Source organism: Chiloscyllium plagiosum, chromosome 19, assembly GCF_004010195.1.
Source record: "Chiloscyllium plagiosum isolate BGI_BamShark_2017 chromosome 19, ASM401019v2, whole genome shotgun sequence".
NCBI classification, from domain to species: domain Eukaryota; kingdom Metazoa; phylum Chordata; class Chondrichthyes; order Orectolobiformes; family Hemiscylliidae; genus Chiloscyllium; species Chiloscyllium plagiosum.
The window spans coordinates 33,206,268-33,223,505 of record NC_057728.1 but is presented as its reverse complement, the minus strand read 5'-3'; the positions used below and the strand labels follow the sequence as shown (position 1 = coordinate 33,223,505).

At 41.0% G+C, this 17,238-nt stretch overlaps 1 protein-coding gene across 5 annotated transcripts in view; it reads left to right on the top strand.

The window, feature by feature from the left end:
- LOC122559665 (dedicator of cytokinesis protein 4-like) overlaps positions 1-17,238 on the top strand; it is a 456,397-nt gene that overhangs the window by 347,452 nt on the left and 91,707 nt on the right. For all 5 annotated transcript variants that reach the window (XM_043709518.1, XM_043709520.1, XM_043709517.1 and 2 more), the window contains 3 exons: positions 6,004-6,152; positions 15,472-15,558; positions 15,701-15,805. In XM_043709518.1, the coding sequence (XP_043565453.1) occupies positions 6,004-6,152; positions 15,472-15,558; positions 15,701-15,805 (341 nt within the window). The remainder of the gene's footprint in view (positions 1-6,003; positions 6,153-15,471; positions 15,559-15,700; positions 15,806-17,238) is intronic.

The following is a 17,238-nucleotide window of genomic DNA, read 5'->3' as shown; positions in this document are numbered from 1 at the left end:
ATCTTCTTCCTGACCTCTCCGCCCCCACCCTAGTCTGACCTATCACCCTCACCTTGACCTCTTTCCACCTATCACATTTCTGACGCCCCTCCCCCAAGTCCCTCCTCCCTACCTTTTATCTTAGCCTGCTGGACAAACTTTCCTCATTCCTGAAGAAGGGCTTATGCCTGAAACGTCGATTCTCCTGTTCCCTGGATGCTGCTTGACCTGCTGCGCTTTTCCAGCAACACATTTTCAGCTCATTTTTCCATTAGTCTACCATGGGGAACCTTATCAAACGCTTTACTAAAGTCCATGTATATGACATCAACAGCCCTTCCTTCATCCACCAACTTGGTCACTTCCTCAAAGAACTCTATTAAGTTGGTACGGTACTATCTCCCCTGCACAAAACCATGTTGTCTATCACTGATAAGCCCATTCTTTTCTAAATATAAATAGATCCTATCCCTCAGTACCCTCTCCAGCAACTTTCCCACCACTGACATCAGGCTCACTGGTATGCAGATACCCGGGATATCCCTGCTCCCCTTCTTGTACAGGGGGACAACATGAGCAACCCTCCAGTTCTCCGGCACCTCACCTCTATTTAAGGATGCCACAAAGATATCTGTCAGGGCCCCAGCTATTTCCTCTCTCGCCTCCCTCAGCAACCTGGGATAATCCCATCTCGTCCTGGGGATTTGTCCATCTTAATAACCTCTAGCCTACCCAACACATCTTCCCTACGTATAGCAATGTGATCCAGACTAATCAAACTTCTATCTCTCATCTCAACATTCATCAGTGAACACTGATGCAAAATAATCATTCAGAATATCACCCATTCTCTCAGGTTCAACTCACAGCCTTCCTTCATTATCCTTTAGTGGACCAATCCTTTCTCTAGTTACCCGCTTGCTTCTTATATAAGAATAAAATGCTTTGGGAGCCTCCTTAATTCTGCTCGCTAAGGCTATTTCATGACCCTTTTTAGCCCGCTTGATTCCTCATTTAAGACTGATCCTACTCTTCCGATATTCCTCCAGGGCCCATTCTGTTCTTTGCCTTATGTACATTTCCCTTTTCCTCTTGGCTAGTTGTACAATTTCTCCTGTCATCCATGGTTCACGAATCTTGCCCTTCCTAGCCTTTGCCTTCAATGGGACATGCCTATCCTGCACTATCTTTAACTTATCTTTGAAAGCCTCCCACATCTCAAATGTGGAATTCCCTTCAAATAGCTGTGTCCAATCCACATTTCCAAGCTCCTGCCTAATTTTGATATAATTGGCGTTGGCCCAGTTAAGTACTCTTCCCTTAGGACCACTCTCTTCTTTATCTACGAGTATTCTAAAACTTACGGAATTGTGGTCACTGTTCTCAAAGAAATCCCCCACCTCGACTTCTATCAGCTGTCCTGGCTCATTCCCCAGCACCAGGTCCAATATTGTCCCTTCCCTCGCCGGACTATTGACATACTGCTCTAGAAAACTCTCCTGGACGCTTCTTACAAATTCTACCCCATCCAGACCTCTGACGTTAAGTATATCCCAGTCAATGTTGGGAAAATTAAAATCTCCCATCACCATTACCCTATTGCCTCTACATCTTTCCATAATCTGTTTTCTTATTTGTTCTTCTACCTCAGGCTCACTGTTGGGAGGCCTGTAATACAGCCACAACAGTGTAACTGCACCTTTCTTATTTCTTAGCTCTGAAGCATCTATATCCTGGAACATTTAATTGCCTATCATCATGCCCTTCCTTAAACCAAGTCTCTGTGATTGCAATAACGTCATTCTCCCAGGCACCAATCCAAGCACTAAGTCCATCTGCCTTACACACTATATTCCTTGCATTAAAGTAGGTGCATTTCAGGCCACCAGTTCTTTTGCGCTCATCTGCTCTCTGCCTACTCTTCCTCTTATTGATGCTATCTTCATGATTCTTACAGTTTCCAGTTTCCACCTTGCTGGCTACTTGCCTTCTCTTCTTGTTCCCAGCCCCCTGCCACATTAATTTAAAACCTCCCCAACAGCAATAGCAAAAACTCCCCCAAAGACTTTGGTTCCAGTCTGGTTCAGATGTAGACCATCCAATTTGTAATAGTCCCACCTTCCCCAGAACTGGTCCCAATGTCCAACAAATCTGAACCCCTCCCTCCTACACCATCCCTCATGCCATGTGTTCATCCAGCCTATTTTTTCATTTCTACGCTGGATAGCACTTGGTACTGGTAGTAATCCTGAGAACACTACCTTTGAGGTCCTCCTCTTTAATTTCTCTCCTAGCTCCCTGAATTCTTCTTTCAGGACCTCATGTCATTTTTTACTTAAATTGTTGGTGCCTATATACACCAAGACAACTGGCTGTTCACCCTCCCCTTTTAGAATACTCTGCAGCCGATCGGTGACATCCCTGACTCGAGCACCAGGGAGGCAACATACCATCCGGGAGTCCTGTTTTCGGCCACAGAACCGCCTATCTACTCCCCTCACAATAGAATCCCCTATGACTATGGCCCTACGAGTCGTCTTTCTACCCTTCTGAACAGCAGTGCCCGCCATGGTGCCATGATCCTGGTAACTGCTGCCCTCCCCTGGTGAGCCATCTCCCCCAACAGTATCCAAAACGGCATACCTGTTTTGGAGGGAGATGACCACAGGGGACACCTGCTCTGCTTGCCTACTCTTTTTCTGTCTTTTGGTCACCCATTCACTTTCTCCCTCAGCAATTCTAACCTGAGGTGTGACCAGTTCACTAAGCGTGCTATCCACGGCAGCCTCAGCATCGTGGATGCTCCACAGTGAGTCATACCGCAGCTTCAGAGTCGTCATGCGGTCAAACAAGAGTTGCAGCTGGACACACTTCTTGCAAGTGTAAGAGTCAGGAATGTCTGACACGTTCCTAAGCTCCCACATCAAGCAAGAGGCACATGCCATGGGTCTGAGGTCACCTATCATTGTAAGTTTAGCTTTATATGAACTCATTAAACCAACAATGCACTTAAATATATGAAAAAGAAAAAATAAAAGCCTTAGAGTCTTTTTATTCCGGTGAGAGGAGGGGGCGGGATGGAGAGACTACATGTGTAGTATCTCGGGTTTAGCCACTGCCCAAATATAAATTATTCACTCCACCTTCTCTCCTCGCCGCTCTGTCAAAATGGAGGCCCGACTCCCGAGGTAAGTCCCTTTTTAAGTGGGAAAACTTACCCTTCCCAGCAGCCCTCACTTCACTCCACCTTCTCTCCTCGTCGCTCTGTCAAAACTAGACGACATGGATTTAAGGTGAGAGGGGAAAGATAAAAAAGGGACCGAAGGGGCAAAGTTTTCATGCAGAGGGTGGTGCATGTACGGAATGAATTGCCAGAGGAAGTGATGGAGGCTGGTACAATTGCATTATTTAAAAGGCATCTGAATGAATATCAGAATAGGATGGGAATAGTGCTGGCAAATGGGACAAGATTAGGTTTGGATATCTGGTTGGCACGGACAAGTTGGACCGAAGGGTCTGTTTCCATGCTTTACATCTCTATAACTCTATGACCTCTCAAAAACACTCAGCTCCCAATTGCTGAAGACTTCCCCGTCAAACTTTCTCACAACTACTTGATATTCAACAGACAGATGTAACGATAAGGTCTTACTGCTAAGTTCTCCAGGGACTCTGCGTCCCCAGCATTTCTGGATCTACCCTACTTACATGTGCCTGATTCCCTGCACTCTACCAGTCTACCTCTACATGACTGAGGTTCTTCAATCTCAGCGTCAAGTTAAGAAGCAGTCAGCGAAAAAGTGATTCAGTCATGGATTGTCCAGTTCATCAGCGATCATGGAGCCAAATTGATGGACAGAGTTAAAACTATTTGCACGAAACAAAGACTTGGAAAGTAATTCACACTTGTGGCTCATGATGCAATGAGGGAAAATGTTACTAAGGGCAAGGCTGGGGCAAAACATGGAACTGCAGGAAATAGAGAAGTAGAAAAAGCTTTGAAAGAAATACACTGGTGATGCTGGAGTGGCTGAATGTGGTTCGATCATGTATGTGGCAGGAGGTTGGAATGGCCTGCATATTGATGGTTGTAGAACTTCAAATCTCAGAGAGTAACAAGGGTTAGTATATTGTTATTATAGCTGAATGAGATGTAATGGATTGCCTTCACACAAACTGTTCCAGGCAGAAGATAAATGAGAAATGTGAATATGCAGTGGTGACCCATTGCGATTTTGCATTCTGCTATTGGTTTTGAGGACTTTTTAGGTGAAAAAAATTTCAAATTGGAGGAGAATTTGGAGAGTATACAACTGGACAATTTTTCAAGACAATGACAAAAGCAGCAAGTTTTGAGAAGATTTATTGACGTTCTGGATGTGGGTTTGCTCGCTGAGCTGTAAGGTTCATTTTCAGATGTTTCATTACCATACTAGGTAACATTTTCTGTGAGGCTCCGGACGAAGCACTGCTCAAGTTTCCTGCTTTCTGTTTAGATGTGCAAGTTTCCTTGTGTTGATGATGTTACAAACACATTGTCTTGGACCCCATTTATCACCCACTGAGAAAAAGAACAGGAAATGACATCACCATAGGAAATGACGCCACCACAGGAGATGCCATCACCGACTCAAGGAAACCCAAACATATAAATAGAAAGCAGGAAACACCAGCAGTGCTTCGTCCAGAGGCTGACTGAAGATGTTACCTGATATGGTGACAAAATGTCTGAAAATGAACCTTCCAGCTCACTATATCCTGAGGGCAAAGGCAGTTGGTGTGATGATGCAAAATTCAAATCGAAAACCAATAAGAACAGAAATATTGTCATGTTAGATAATTTGGTTACAAATAATATGAAGTTAATACATTTATATTTTACTTGCTAAGAATACACTCATTACCTTGTTCAGCATATAGAATCCCCCTGTGTGGAAGCAGGCCATTCAGTCCATTGAGTCTATGTGACCCTCTGAACAGCATCCCACCCAAATCCATCTCTCTACTTTATCACTGTAATCATGCATTTCCCATGGCTAATTCAACTAGCCTGTACATCCCTGAATACTATGCAATTTAACATTGCCAATCTACCTAACCTGCGTACTTTTGAGACTGTGGGAGGAAACCTATGCAGACACGGGGAGAATGTGCTGACTCTACACAGACAGTCACCTGAGGCTGGAATAGAACCCAGATTCCCTGCCCTATGGAAAATGCTGACTACCCATGGATTGCCCCCAGTTAATATGCATAAATTGGAAAATAATTGCATTTTATTCTAACGTTTAAAGATAAATGTGATGGTAGAATGCATTTTCCAGGCACCTTATTTAGGTATACTTAAAAGTATATTTTGAACTTCATCAGAAAATTTGCAACATTTTCGGTTTCCATGACTTTCATAGTTTTGATAGTCTCTACATGGCAAAATTTAACAGTGAAAATTCAAAACATTTTCAAAGGAATACAATGAGATGCAATTTCCTCTTCCGTCCTAAGAGAATTTCTACAAGCAACAACATAGATCAAACTAACCTTTGTTCAGCTGTAAGCCATAAACATTTTTGAACCTCCTGCACATGCCTAATAATGTGGAAAAAGCCCCTGACAGCTCATTAACTGAAATTTAAAGCATTTTTTAAAAATATCATCCAAGTTGAGAATAGATAATGCATTTCAAAAGGATAATGTCAATTTTGTTTATTAAAAATGAACAATACTCATTTATTATTTTTATACTGAACAGGATGCAACAAATTTTGATTGGCTAAAAGGCATGGATTCCCTCTTCCTTAGAATCAGAGGGCAGGTTTGATAAATTATAATCCAAAATCATATGATGACACACACTAACAAATGGCCCCATGTAGCAGGTGAAATAAATGAATATTGTATTATTCATTACCTTTTCATTTTAATATTATGAAACATTAACATATTTAAAGAAATGTTGTTTTGTTTTGTAACTTCACTCATGGTTTCTCATTCTGGATATCTGTTCAACACTATTCTGTAACACAGAAGCTGCATACACACTGCTTTTGTACGATGAGCTCCTGGAGTGGTCAGAGAGGCCTCTGCGAGAATTCCTTCATTACCCAATGCAGACTGAGTGGCAGCGCAAGGAGATTCTTCATCTGACCATCATCCAGAACTTTGACAAAGGCAAAGTAAGTTCAATAATTGCAGGTTATTTCTATATGCTAAGCTTTGCATTTGGTCTCCACTAACTGCTGTGCAAAGCAAATCCCAAATATTTATTCTCTCTCTCTCTCTCTCGCTTATTTTCAGTGCCCTTAAACGCTTTAAACCCAATTCTCAATTGCAAAGTCCTAATCAAATGTTGCTAATGTGTTTATGAATTTATTGATTCATTGTGTGCTTTTAGTCCAGTTGCAGTTTTTCATATGTTTCTGTTCAAGAATATGAAATCTGAGGGCTTTACATACCTAAGAATGCAGCTTTGCAAACTGTTAATAAATTTATGCCTTCTGCATGGCACCTCATCAAACATATATCCACGTTTTTACATGTGTAGGTGTTAAAGCACTGGAACATTTTTTAGTATCCAGGATGCATCATCTCCCCTGCTATTCTGCTGCCATTCTTTTCATAGATGGCGTTTCCCTGTTCAGTATTCACTGTCTATCATTGCAGTGTGCTCTTTGCTGTAATAGAGTCAAAGGTTATTGAGATTTATCGTTGAATGTTACAGATTCCTCATTTTTAATAGCTCAGTGCATTCTTCAGAACTGCAATTATATATTGTCGTTTCTATAAAATAAAACTGTAATCAGGGTTAAAGCTAACTATTTTAAGAGTGTTGGTTCAAATGCTTCGAATTAATATTTTTAAGTTGAAATATATTTCACCAATATACCTTGCTCCAGGATAATATTTGCAGTGCTTGATAAGTGTTCCTTACGAAACTCTATTCCTCAGTAAACTGATGACTACTCCTGGCTCTGAGATTATCTGATATTGTTAATGGTTCTCTTCCTTCAGATATTTTTTTTCTTCACAACTGCAGTCATCACATGGCTCATCAAAAAACAAATTTTTGACCTTTTTATTCTTGCTAGTTCTTGCTCCTTCTTCAATCTGCCTTTCCTCTTTCTCAAAAACTTTGCATATGCCATTGTGTCCAAATACTTGCACATTTTATTTCAGGAACTACTCATCTGGATCCATCAAGTCAGGTTTCCTCCCGCCACAGTACTGAAATTTTCTTCTTCACTGTCACAATTCAAGTCCTATGTGGCTATGACCATGGGAAATAATCCCTCTCATGCTCCATCCACTTATACCTTTTTGATATAGTTTGTCACATTATCTTCTTTCTCGGGGTTGTTACACGTTCTTTCTTATTACATAGAACATAGAACATAGAAGAATACAGCGCAGTACATGCCCTTCGGCCCTCGATGTTGCGCCGATCCAAGCCCACCTAACCTACACTAGCCCACTATCCTCCATATGCCTATCCAATGCCCACTTAAATGCCCATAATGAGGGAGAGTCCACCACTGCTACTGGCAGGGCATTCCATGAACTCACGACTCGCTGAGTAAAGAAACTACCCCTAACATCTGTCCTATACCTACCCCCCCTTAATTTAAAGCTATGCCCCCTTGTAATAGCTGAAAATTCATTGTAGCTTCTGTAGCATTACTTCTGGTGCCCCCTCAATGATCCTTTATTGGCTTCTGCCTAATTCTCATTGAAATGTTGTCTCCTTGTGAAATGGTTCAAAAACACAGCATCAACTTCCTTACGTACACTGACAACAGCCAAATCCTCCTCTTCACTGCAACTTTCAACGACTCTATGGTCTCCAAATTATTAGACTGTTTACCCCAACATCCAGGACTGCATGAACAGAAATATCCTTCAACTAACTGTAGTGAACACTGAATCTATTGATTTCAAAACCAAATTCAATCTCTTTCCAAAACTACCAACTCCATTCTTCTCCGTGGTAATTGTCTGAGGCTGAACTGCACAGTTAATACTTAGTTTGTAAGAGGATGATTGCCAAGACTACCTATTTCCACCATTGTAACAAAATCTGTACCCTCTGCTCCTCCTCCCTCCCCCACCCTTTTCCTGTCTTTAACTCATTCTGCAAATCCCTGATCCTTGCCTTATTATTATCTCAAGACATGACTATATCCATATGCTGCTGGCTAACCTTCTACATTCTATCTTCGATAGACTCAAAACATTCCAAAATTCTGCTGCATTGTCCTATCTTGCATTAAGTCATGTTTGCTCATAACACGTGTGTTCGCTGTTCTATCTTGGTTCACGTTAAGTAGTGCCCCAATTTAAAATGCTCGTCTTGTTCTCAAATAAATAGCTTTCCCTATCTCTGTAATGTCCTCCTGCTCTAAAGCCCTCTGAGAAATCTGTCATCTCCATTTCTGACTGCCTATACATCTCCAATTTTAATCATTCCACCATGTTTTAGCTGCCTCACCTTAAAGTTCTCGCATTTCTTCCCTATACTAATTTACCTTTGATTCGTCAGTTATGATGCTACTTAAAATCTACCTATTTGTCCAAGCCCTAAAGTTTCCTTATGTCAGCGTGTCATTCTCTCTCTCTAATCTTCCTGGGAAGGACCTGCGGATTTTTTTATGTGAAATAGAAATAGCTCTTGTTGTCATAAGTGAATTGTCACATAAAGAATGTAGATTTCAATCAAATTGATGTGTTAATGACCATTTAATTCAACATGTAGTTTATCCATAAATAATGTATCTACAGAATTTGTCTTTTCAATCAACATTTTTTCTTCAGTTCCTATCATTCAATGAAGTGTAGCAGTTACCTGTTTACTATAAGGTAATGTCTTTGTCATAGCACGCAATTATAATGGAAGTTGAACCTGATTTTTGTTGATAATTCTGCAGGTCCAATGTTAGATATTGCAGTTTTGATATTTGAGGCTAATGCTCAATTGTATAGACCCATAGGAAGTCTAAACCACAACTTAAGTGTTTTGGTGAACTGGTCAAAGAAACCAAAGCAACTGAACTTTATTTGTGGCCTTTCAGTTGGTTTTGTATGTTTAAAATTTCTGGGCCTGAACTTTAAGGTCACTTTCTATTCCTATAGCTCCATCCTTGCTAACTCCTACGGTAGCCCACAAACCCACCAACACACTTAAACAGCAGCTAATGAACCCAGAAGACCCTACACAGACAAAAAGCAAAACTAACATCGTTTACAAAATAACTTGCCAGAACTGTAACAAATGCTACATTGGACAAACAGGCAAAAAACTAGCCACCAGGATACATGAAACATTAATTAACCACAAAAAGACATGACCCGCTATCACGCATATCCTTACATACAGATGAGGAAAGGCACCACTTTGTCCATTCTCGGACAAGCCAAACAGAGAGAGAGACAAGAATTCCTGGAAGCGTGACATTTCACCCGGAACTCTATCAACACACACACTGATTTGGACCCCATCTACCCATCCCCTGAGAAAAAGAACAGAAAATGGCATCACCAACACATGAAATGACATCACCAACCCAAGGAAACCTAAACACAAATAGAAGGTGGGACATAACACCAGCGCTACTCCAGAGGCTCACTGATGATGTTACCTAGTATGGTGATGAAACATCTAAAAACAAATCTTCTGGCTCAGTGGTTAGTACTGCTGCCTCACAGTGCCAGGGACCTGGGTTCGATTCCAGCCTCAGGCGACTGTCTGTGTGGAGTTTGCACATTACCCCCACGCCTGCGTGGGTTTCCTCAGGGTGCTCCGGTTTCCTCCCACAATCGAGAGATGTGCAGGTTAGGTGAATTGGCCATGCTAAATTGCCCAGGGATGGGTAGGTGCACCAGTCAGGAGTAAACTCTTCAGAGGCTCGGTATGGAATTATTGGGCCAAATGTCTTATTTCCACATTATAGGGATTCTATTCTATTCAATCTAAATTCCAGTTCAGCGAGCAAACTTACATCCAAAACATCTTCAGCCTCACCACTGAGATTTCTTCACACTTACAGCTTGAATTATCTGAAAATGATGTATAACTAATGTAGCTATTTTTTGTCTACTGTCATAATTCTGTCATCATGGCTAAAGCCTTGGGCGAATCTAGTCAGAATGGTAATTCGATGATAGCAAGTGGGGTCAACCAATTTGCAAAATTATTCACAGCTGCAGCTGTCTTTAGGATGTGTGAAGTAAGATCACCTTGCAGTGGGACAAGAAGATTGAGCTTTTTTTCAAAAAACAAAAGTAAAAGAATTAAAGGGAAGGAAAGAACAAGAAGATAAAAAAATATCTTTTCACTTTTTGAAAAGCTTCAAAAAAATGTCAACAGATTGGCTGATTTTTGCTAACGTTACCAAGAATAAAAACATTTTAAAAAACTGACAAAACCAAAAGAAGAAAATCCAAGGTATGAGCGTGTCGGCATGTAAATGAGGCACCTCCTGCTCCCACTCTCTGATGAAGGCTGGTGAATGGGGAGCTATGTGAAGTGCTTCCAGGGGTTGATGGTCTATTTGACACGAGCGGTCATCGTGGTTGTGGGTATGTTCACCGACCAGCAATCAACATTGCAGATTACCTGCAAAGAAATATTCAGCAGCTTTAATGTTTAATTAAGTGGCTGTGCTGACTTTGTTGTATGTTAACCTTTGATGTCCTTGAAGCAAATAGCTCATCTCTGCATCTGGTTCCTTGCTGACCAAGAATCTATGAAAATCTGTTCACACATTGTCCTTGGATAAGTAGAATTTTCTTACAAGTTCTGTAATATTTGAGTCAAAAATATTTTGCATTTTACTTAAAAATTTTATGAAGAAAGTATTATTTTTGATAAAACAAAATTGGCCATTATTAGGTTAGTGTGTAGGACTGGCAGATCTGTTTGGTTGTAGATTAGCAGATGTAGCTATCAAGCTATAGATATTTTAAATCAACTCATTCAGGTATGTTACAACAAATGCCTTGGACAGGCGAGACCTGAACCTTGACCTTGTATCGCAGAGGGGTCGGGATGCTCCCATTGTGCCACAGGGAAGGTCTTATCAAGCTGGAGATACTTTCCAAATCATTCTATTACTCTTACTTCTGGAGCAGGTGGGACTTGAACCCAATCTCTTGGCTCTGAGATAGGGACACTGCCACTATAATGTAAAAGCCCTCCCATCAACCTATATCCTTATTGATCACTTTGGCATGTGATATTTTGTGCATTAATTGCATGCCACTATAATGAACTACAATACAGGCGACAATGAAGAATACTTAATCAAGCCTTAAGTATCATTCATATAGCATCTGTCTGTTGACACAACATGCTTATGGTTATCAGTGCCTTTTCATTAATCCACTGCACTTCTGTAAAAGGTATTCAGGATAGTTGCAAGTGGACAAGTAGTAGATATGTGGGATTGTCATTGATGAACACACAGGACGACACAATGGTCAGTGGTTAGGAGTGCTGCCTCACAGCACCAGGGACCCAGGTTTAATTCCAGTCTCGGGCAACTGTCTCTGTGGAGTTCGCCCATTTTACCCATGTCTGCGTGGGTTTCTGCCAGCTGTTCTAGTTTCCTCCCACAGTCCAGAGATGTTCAGGTTACGTGGATTGGCCATGCTAAATTACTCCGCAGTGTCTAGGGATGTGTAAGTTAGATAAATTAGCCATAGGAATTGCTGGGGTACAGGGATAGGATAGGGGAGATGGGTCTGGGTGGAATGGTCTTCAGAGGGTCAGTCTTGACTCAGTGGGACGAATGGCCTGTTTCCACACTGCAGTGATTCTATGATTCCAAGAAATGAAAATGTAAAGTGGAAATATCACAGTTTTTAGAAAGTGTCCCTGACAATAGAGGTGGCATTAGAAAATATTTAAAGTTCAGGAATTCCTTATAAGATTTGAATTGAATCTTCTCACCTAGCCCTTTGAAGGTACCGCTGTGTGTTCCTCAATGTCAAACACATTGGAACATCCCTCACCTATAAATGTGAGATACACTGCATACATTGGACCCTGAAGGACTGGAAAGTTTGGTGTACAAACTAAAGTACAGCTGAATATTAGATATGGTGCATTATACAGGCAGCTTGAGCAAAACAGTCTGCATTGTGTAAAACAGTCTGTTTGCTGCAACTACCCAACTTAATATTTGTGAGATCTTCAACTTTTCTGATTGAATTGGCTCTGCATGGATGATGACAAAGGCAAAATCAGCTTTTTGCATGAAGTTGACAGGAGATTTGATCCTTGAAGACACCTAATTTTACTCTAATAAAACTCAGACAACTCTTCATGAAATAAACAACTGTCAAAAATAACTTGTGCATTTTGGAGAAAAGTCAACCCAAAAATATTACTTAGAGCACATTTCAGGATTTGATTTCAGGATTAACGAGGAAAGCTCAATTTCAGATTCACCTCTGGTCATTTTTAAAATATAATTCCTTTTTCCACAATCGGACTTCAAGCTTTTTCTAAGTCTTGATCTTGTGTTTGGAGTTTCAAATTTGTCCTATTGCTGAGTGCTATTGTACGTTAAACATGAAAATCTATGTGAAACGAATTTACAATGAGCCATCTCCATATCTCATTCCTTGGTTCCAATAATAACTCATGTCAAACTTCAAAATGCTTTCCACAGGTATCGATAGGTAATAACTCAATACCTTTCACTTTACATCATGGCATTGAATTCTGTTCAGTTTTAGACTGGGTCCTTAATTTAAACCCCACTATTTGCAGATTGCATTTAATTGATACCAAGATGTTCAAACATGAATACTCTTTGACCTATTACCTTTGCATCTTTCAAGCACAAATGATCCCATTGGTGGTAAGATCATTTGACATTGCTCCTCAGGTAATTGCAAACAAACCAATTCACCAAGGAACAGTTTTGAAGGCCTTAAGTATATCATTTCTGATGTATCATTAACTAACAAGCAAATCACCATTGTATTATAGAGTCATAGAGATGTATAGCATGGAAACAGACCTTTCAGTCCAACCCATCCATGCCGACCAGATATCCCCACCCAATCTAGTCCCATCTGACAGCACCCGGCCCAAATCCCTCCAAACCTTTCCTATTCATATACCCATCCAAATGCCTCTTAAATGTTGCAATTGTACCAGCCTCCACCACATCCTCTGGCAGCTCATTCCATACACCTACCACTCTCTGTATGAAAAGGTTGCCCCTTAGGTCTCTTTTATGTCTTTCCCCTCTCACCCTAAACCTATGCCCTTTAGTTCTGGACTCCCTGACCCCAGGGAATAGACTTTGTCTATTTATCCTATCCATGCCCCTCAATTTTGTAAACCTCTATAAGGTCACCCCATAGCCTCCGACGCTCCAGGAAAAACAGCCCCTTTCAAGTTTCACATCTTTCCGATAGGAAGGAGACCAGAATTGCACGCGATATTCCAACAGTGGCCTAACCAATGAACTGTACAGCCGCAACATGATCTCCCAACTCCTGTATTCCATACTCTGACCAATAAAGGAAAGCATACCAAATGACGCCTTCACTATCCTATCTACCTGCAACTCCTCCACTTTCAAGGAGCTATGAACCTGCACTCCAAGGTCTCTTTGTTCAGCAACGCTCCCTAGGACCTTACCATTAGGTGTATAATCCTGCTAAGATTTGCTTTCCCAAAATGCAGCACCTTGCATTTATCTGAATTAAACTCCATCTGCCACTTCTCAGCCATTGGCCCATCTGGTCCAGATCCTGTTGTAATCTGAGGTAACCTTCTTCACTGCCCACTGCACCTCCAATTTTGGTGTCATCTGCAAACTTACTAACTGTACCTCTTATGCTCGCATCCAAATCATTTATGTAAATGACAAAAAAGTACAGGACCCAGCACCGATCCTTGTGGCATTCCACTGGTCACAGGTCTCCAGTCTGAAAAACAACCCTCCACCACCACCACCCTCTGTCTTCTACCTTTTGAGCCAGTTCTGTATCCAAATGGCTAGTTCTCCCTCTATTCTGTGAGATCTTACCTTGCTAACCAGTCTCCCATGGGGAACCTTGTTGAACACCTTCCTGAAGTCCATATAGGTCACATCTACTGCTCTGCCCTCCTCAATCCTCTTTGAGTTTTTTTGAAAAAGTAACAATCAAGTTTGTGAGACATGATTTCCCACGCACAGCGCCATGTTGACAAATCTAATCAGTCCTTGCCTTTCCAAATACACGTACATCCTACCCTTCAGAGTTCCCTCCAGCAACTTGCCCACCACTGACGTCAGGCTCACTGGTCTATAGTTCCCTGGCTTGTCCTTACCACCCTTCTTAAACAGTGGCACCACGATAGCCAACATTCAGTCTTCCAGCACCTCACCTGTGACTATCGATGATACAAATTAGGACAGATGCCATTCACTGGTATGATATCCTTAGTCTTAGTGGTATGTAAAGGCCAATAATATTTACCCTTATCTCAGTGTGTCAAAGACTACATGGACAAGCATCCTGGATCTGTCCTTGACCCAAGAACTGATATCTGATCCTCACGAAACAATGTAGTCAATTAGCAAAGCTATGAACGCAGCAGATTAGTGGATCTACACTGCATAATGCATCCAAACTATTGCTGGAAGCAGAACCAGAGTGCCATTGGAATGTGACCAGCCTTTAAGCATTTAGTTGTAAGTCAGCCAGAGGATCCAAATATCAAACAGGAACTGCACACAGCATAATTTCAGTTTTGCGCAGTTTATTTTTCTCCATCAGCCAACTATTTGACCTTTGTGCAAACCGAAGAAATTCATGTCTATATTCTGTTTGCCCAAGATGGTGTGGAGACTTGCACAGTGAGTAAATTCAGACAGATTGGGCATCGGTTGGCAAATGATGAATCACAACAATCCCAGTGTGTACAGGGAGATGACTAGAATTTAACCAACTAAAGTCATGCAGCCTATTAAAATAGAACTTCCTGCTATTTGCCCAGCTAGGACCATCCAAGCTGTCAGTGTATTCGCTTTCAAACTTGTTTGAAGTGGGAACAGTGCTGACTCCCATTGAAAAGACAATGTTCCATTAATAACTCAGGATAGCCAGTCAATTATCAATGGTGATTTAGAGTGCAGCAAAGCTACTTTGCTCAGGTATCAGCTGATTGAGTCTGACACAAAGGGTTGACTAAGCTTGGAACTTCCAGCACATCCTTTGGATGGTGCTCTGACTTTACAAAAGTACATTGCTTATCTTTTCCCCACACCAAACCCACTGCACACTTTCCCCTGTTTAGAAGATATCAGATAATTATTAGGTAGGTGTGCTTTATGGCAACAGAAACTGGATGGCCTTTATCTGCTCTGATCAATCTTCCTGTTCATTACTTCAGTTATGATGCTACATAGAGACTTTTGTTAGTTTTCTTCCTGTCTTCACAAAGAGTTTTCTATATTATTAGAGTACAAAAATGGGCTCTCTTTTGTTCTTCCGTAGTGTTGGGAAAATGGAATTATCCTTTGCCGGGAGTTGGCAGATCAATATGAGACCTTCTATGATTACCGCAATCTGAGCAAGATGAGGGTAATATATCATTTAAATATTATCCTTCAAAAATACATAATACATAGCAAATATACAATAAGACATTTGATAACAGGAGGGACTTGGAGTGCTACATCTGATGTACCATTCACACAGTTTTATTTGTGCATTCATTATTCAGATGATGGAGGCTGCTTTCTATGATAAAATAATGGATCAACAGCGTTTGGAACCTGAGTTTTTCAGGGTTGGATTTTATGGGAAAAAATTTCCTTTCTTCTTAAGAGTGAGTACATGATATAAAATGTATGTGATTTAAAATTAGAAATTCATTTGCCAAAAATACAATGTAAATGTGTAAAGGTAGTAATTAAACTTTAGCGAATGGTTCATTTGTTAAAGATTTTGTTAGCAAATGATGAGTTTTGACAGTATAATAATTGCACAGAAAGAAGAGCATTTGTCTGAGTAAGAAGTATTGCATTAATGTGATATGTGGGCTGATCAGTGCTGAGCATGGTATGTAACAGAATCAGGAGGGAAAAAGAGAGATTCGAAGCTAGATTCTCAAACACCACGAACTAGCTTTTTAATTATGGAGTACGAGATAGAAATCTTAAACCAGTGTGTCATGAGACATAATTTTCCCCACATGATCTTGAATCACAATTTTGTATTCAAAGTGCTTGTGGGTTATACAGATTTGTAAAAGTGATATTCTTCACTCCTATATGAAATATTTTATATGCACATTAAAGACTGAAATAAGTGACTCAGATTTAACTACTTTTTACGAAATTGTGGTAAATTTTGAAATCACATCAAAATGGGATAGGAGGAGTTACTATCACATTTCCACCAGCAATGCAATCGATTCAATTTTGAAAGGGGCATATGACCATGTGTTCTTAATGTGGACCCTTTGGCATTTTAGTTAGCCACTGATGGAGTAAAAGTACAGGTGGGGGAGGTGAAGCAGCTTAGTCAATTGTTGCATTGCCAACCCCCTCCCCAGTGGAGAAGCAGGAATGCTCCTCGAGATTCAACAAAAATAATCTGGGTAACTGTCATCACACTGAACCTTCTCTTTAAAATATAGTTGCATTGCTTTCTCATAGAGTCATGGAGATGTACAGCGTGAAAACAGACCCTTCAGTCCAATCTGTCCATGCCAACCAGATATCCCAACCCAATCTAGTCCCACCTGCCAGCACCACCCGGCCCATATCCCTCTAAACCCTTCCTATTCATATACCTATCCAAATGCCTCTTAAATGTTGCAATTGTACCGGCCTCCACCACATCCTCTGGCAGCTCATTCCATTCACCCTCTGCGTGAAAAGGTTGCCCCTAAGGGCTCTTTTATATCTTTCCCCTCTCACTCTAATTCTTTGTCCTCTAGTTCTGGACTCCCCAACCCCAGGGAAAAGACTTTGTCTATTTATCCTAGCCATGCCCCTCATAATTTTGTAAACCTCTATAAGGTTACCTCTCAGCCTCCGACGCTTCAGGGAAAACAGCCCCAGCCTGTTCAGTGTCTCCCTGTAGCTCAGATCCTCCAACCCTGGCAACATCCTTGTAAATCTTTTCTGAACACTTTCAAGTTTCACAACATCTTTCCGATAGGAAGAAGACCAAAATTGCACGCAATATTGCAACAGTGGCCTAACCAATGTCCTGTACAGCCGCAACAAGACCTCCCAACTCCTGTACTCAATA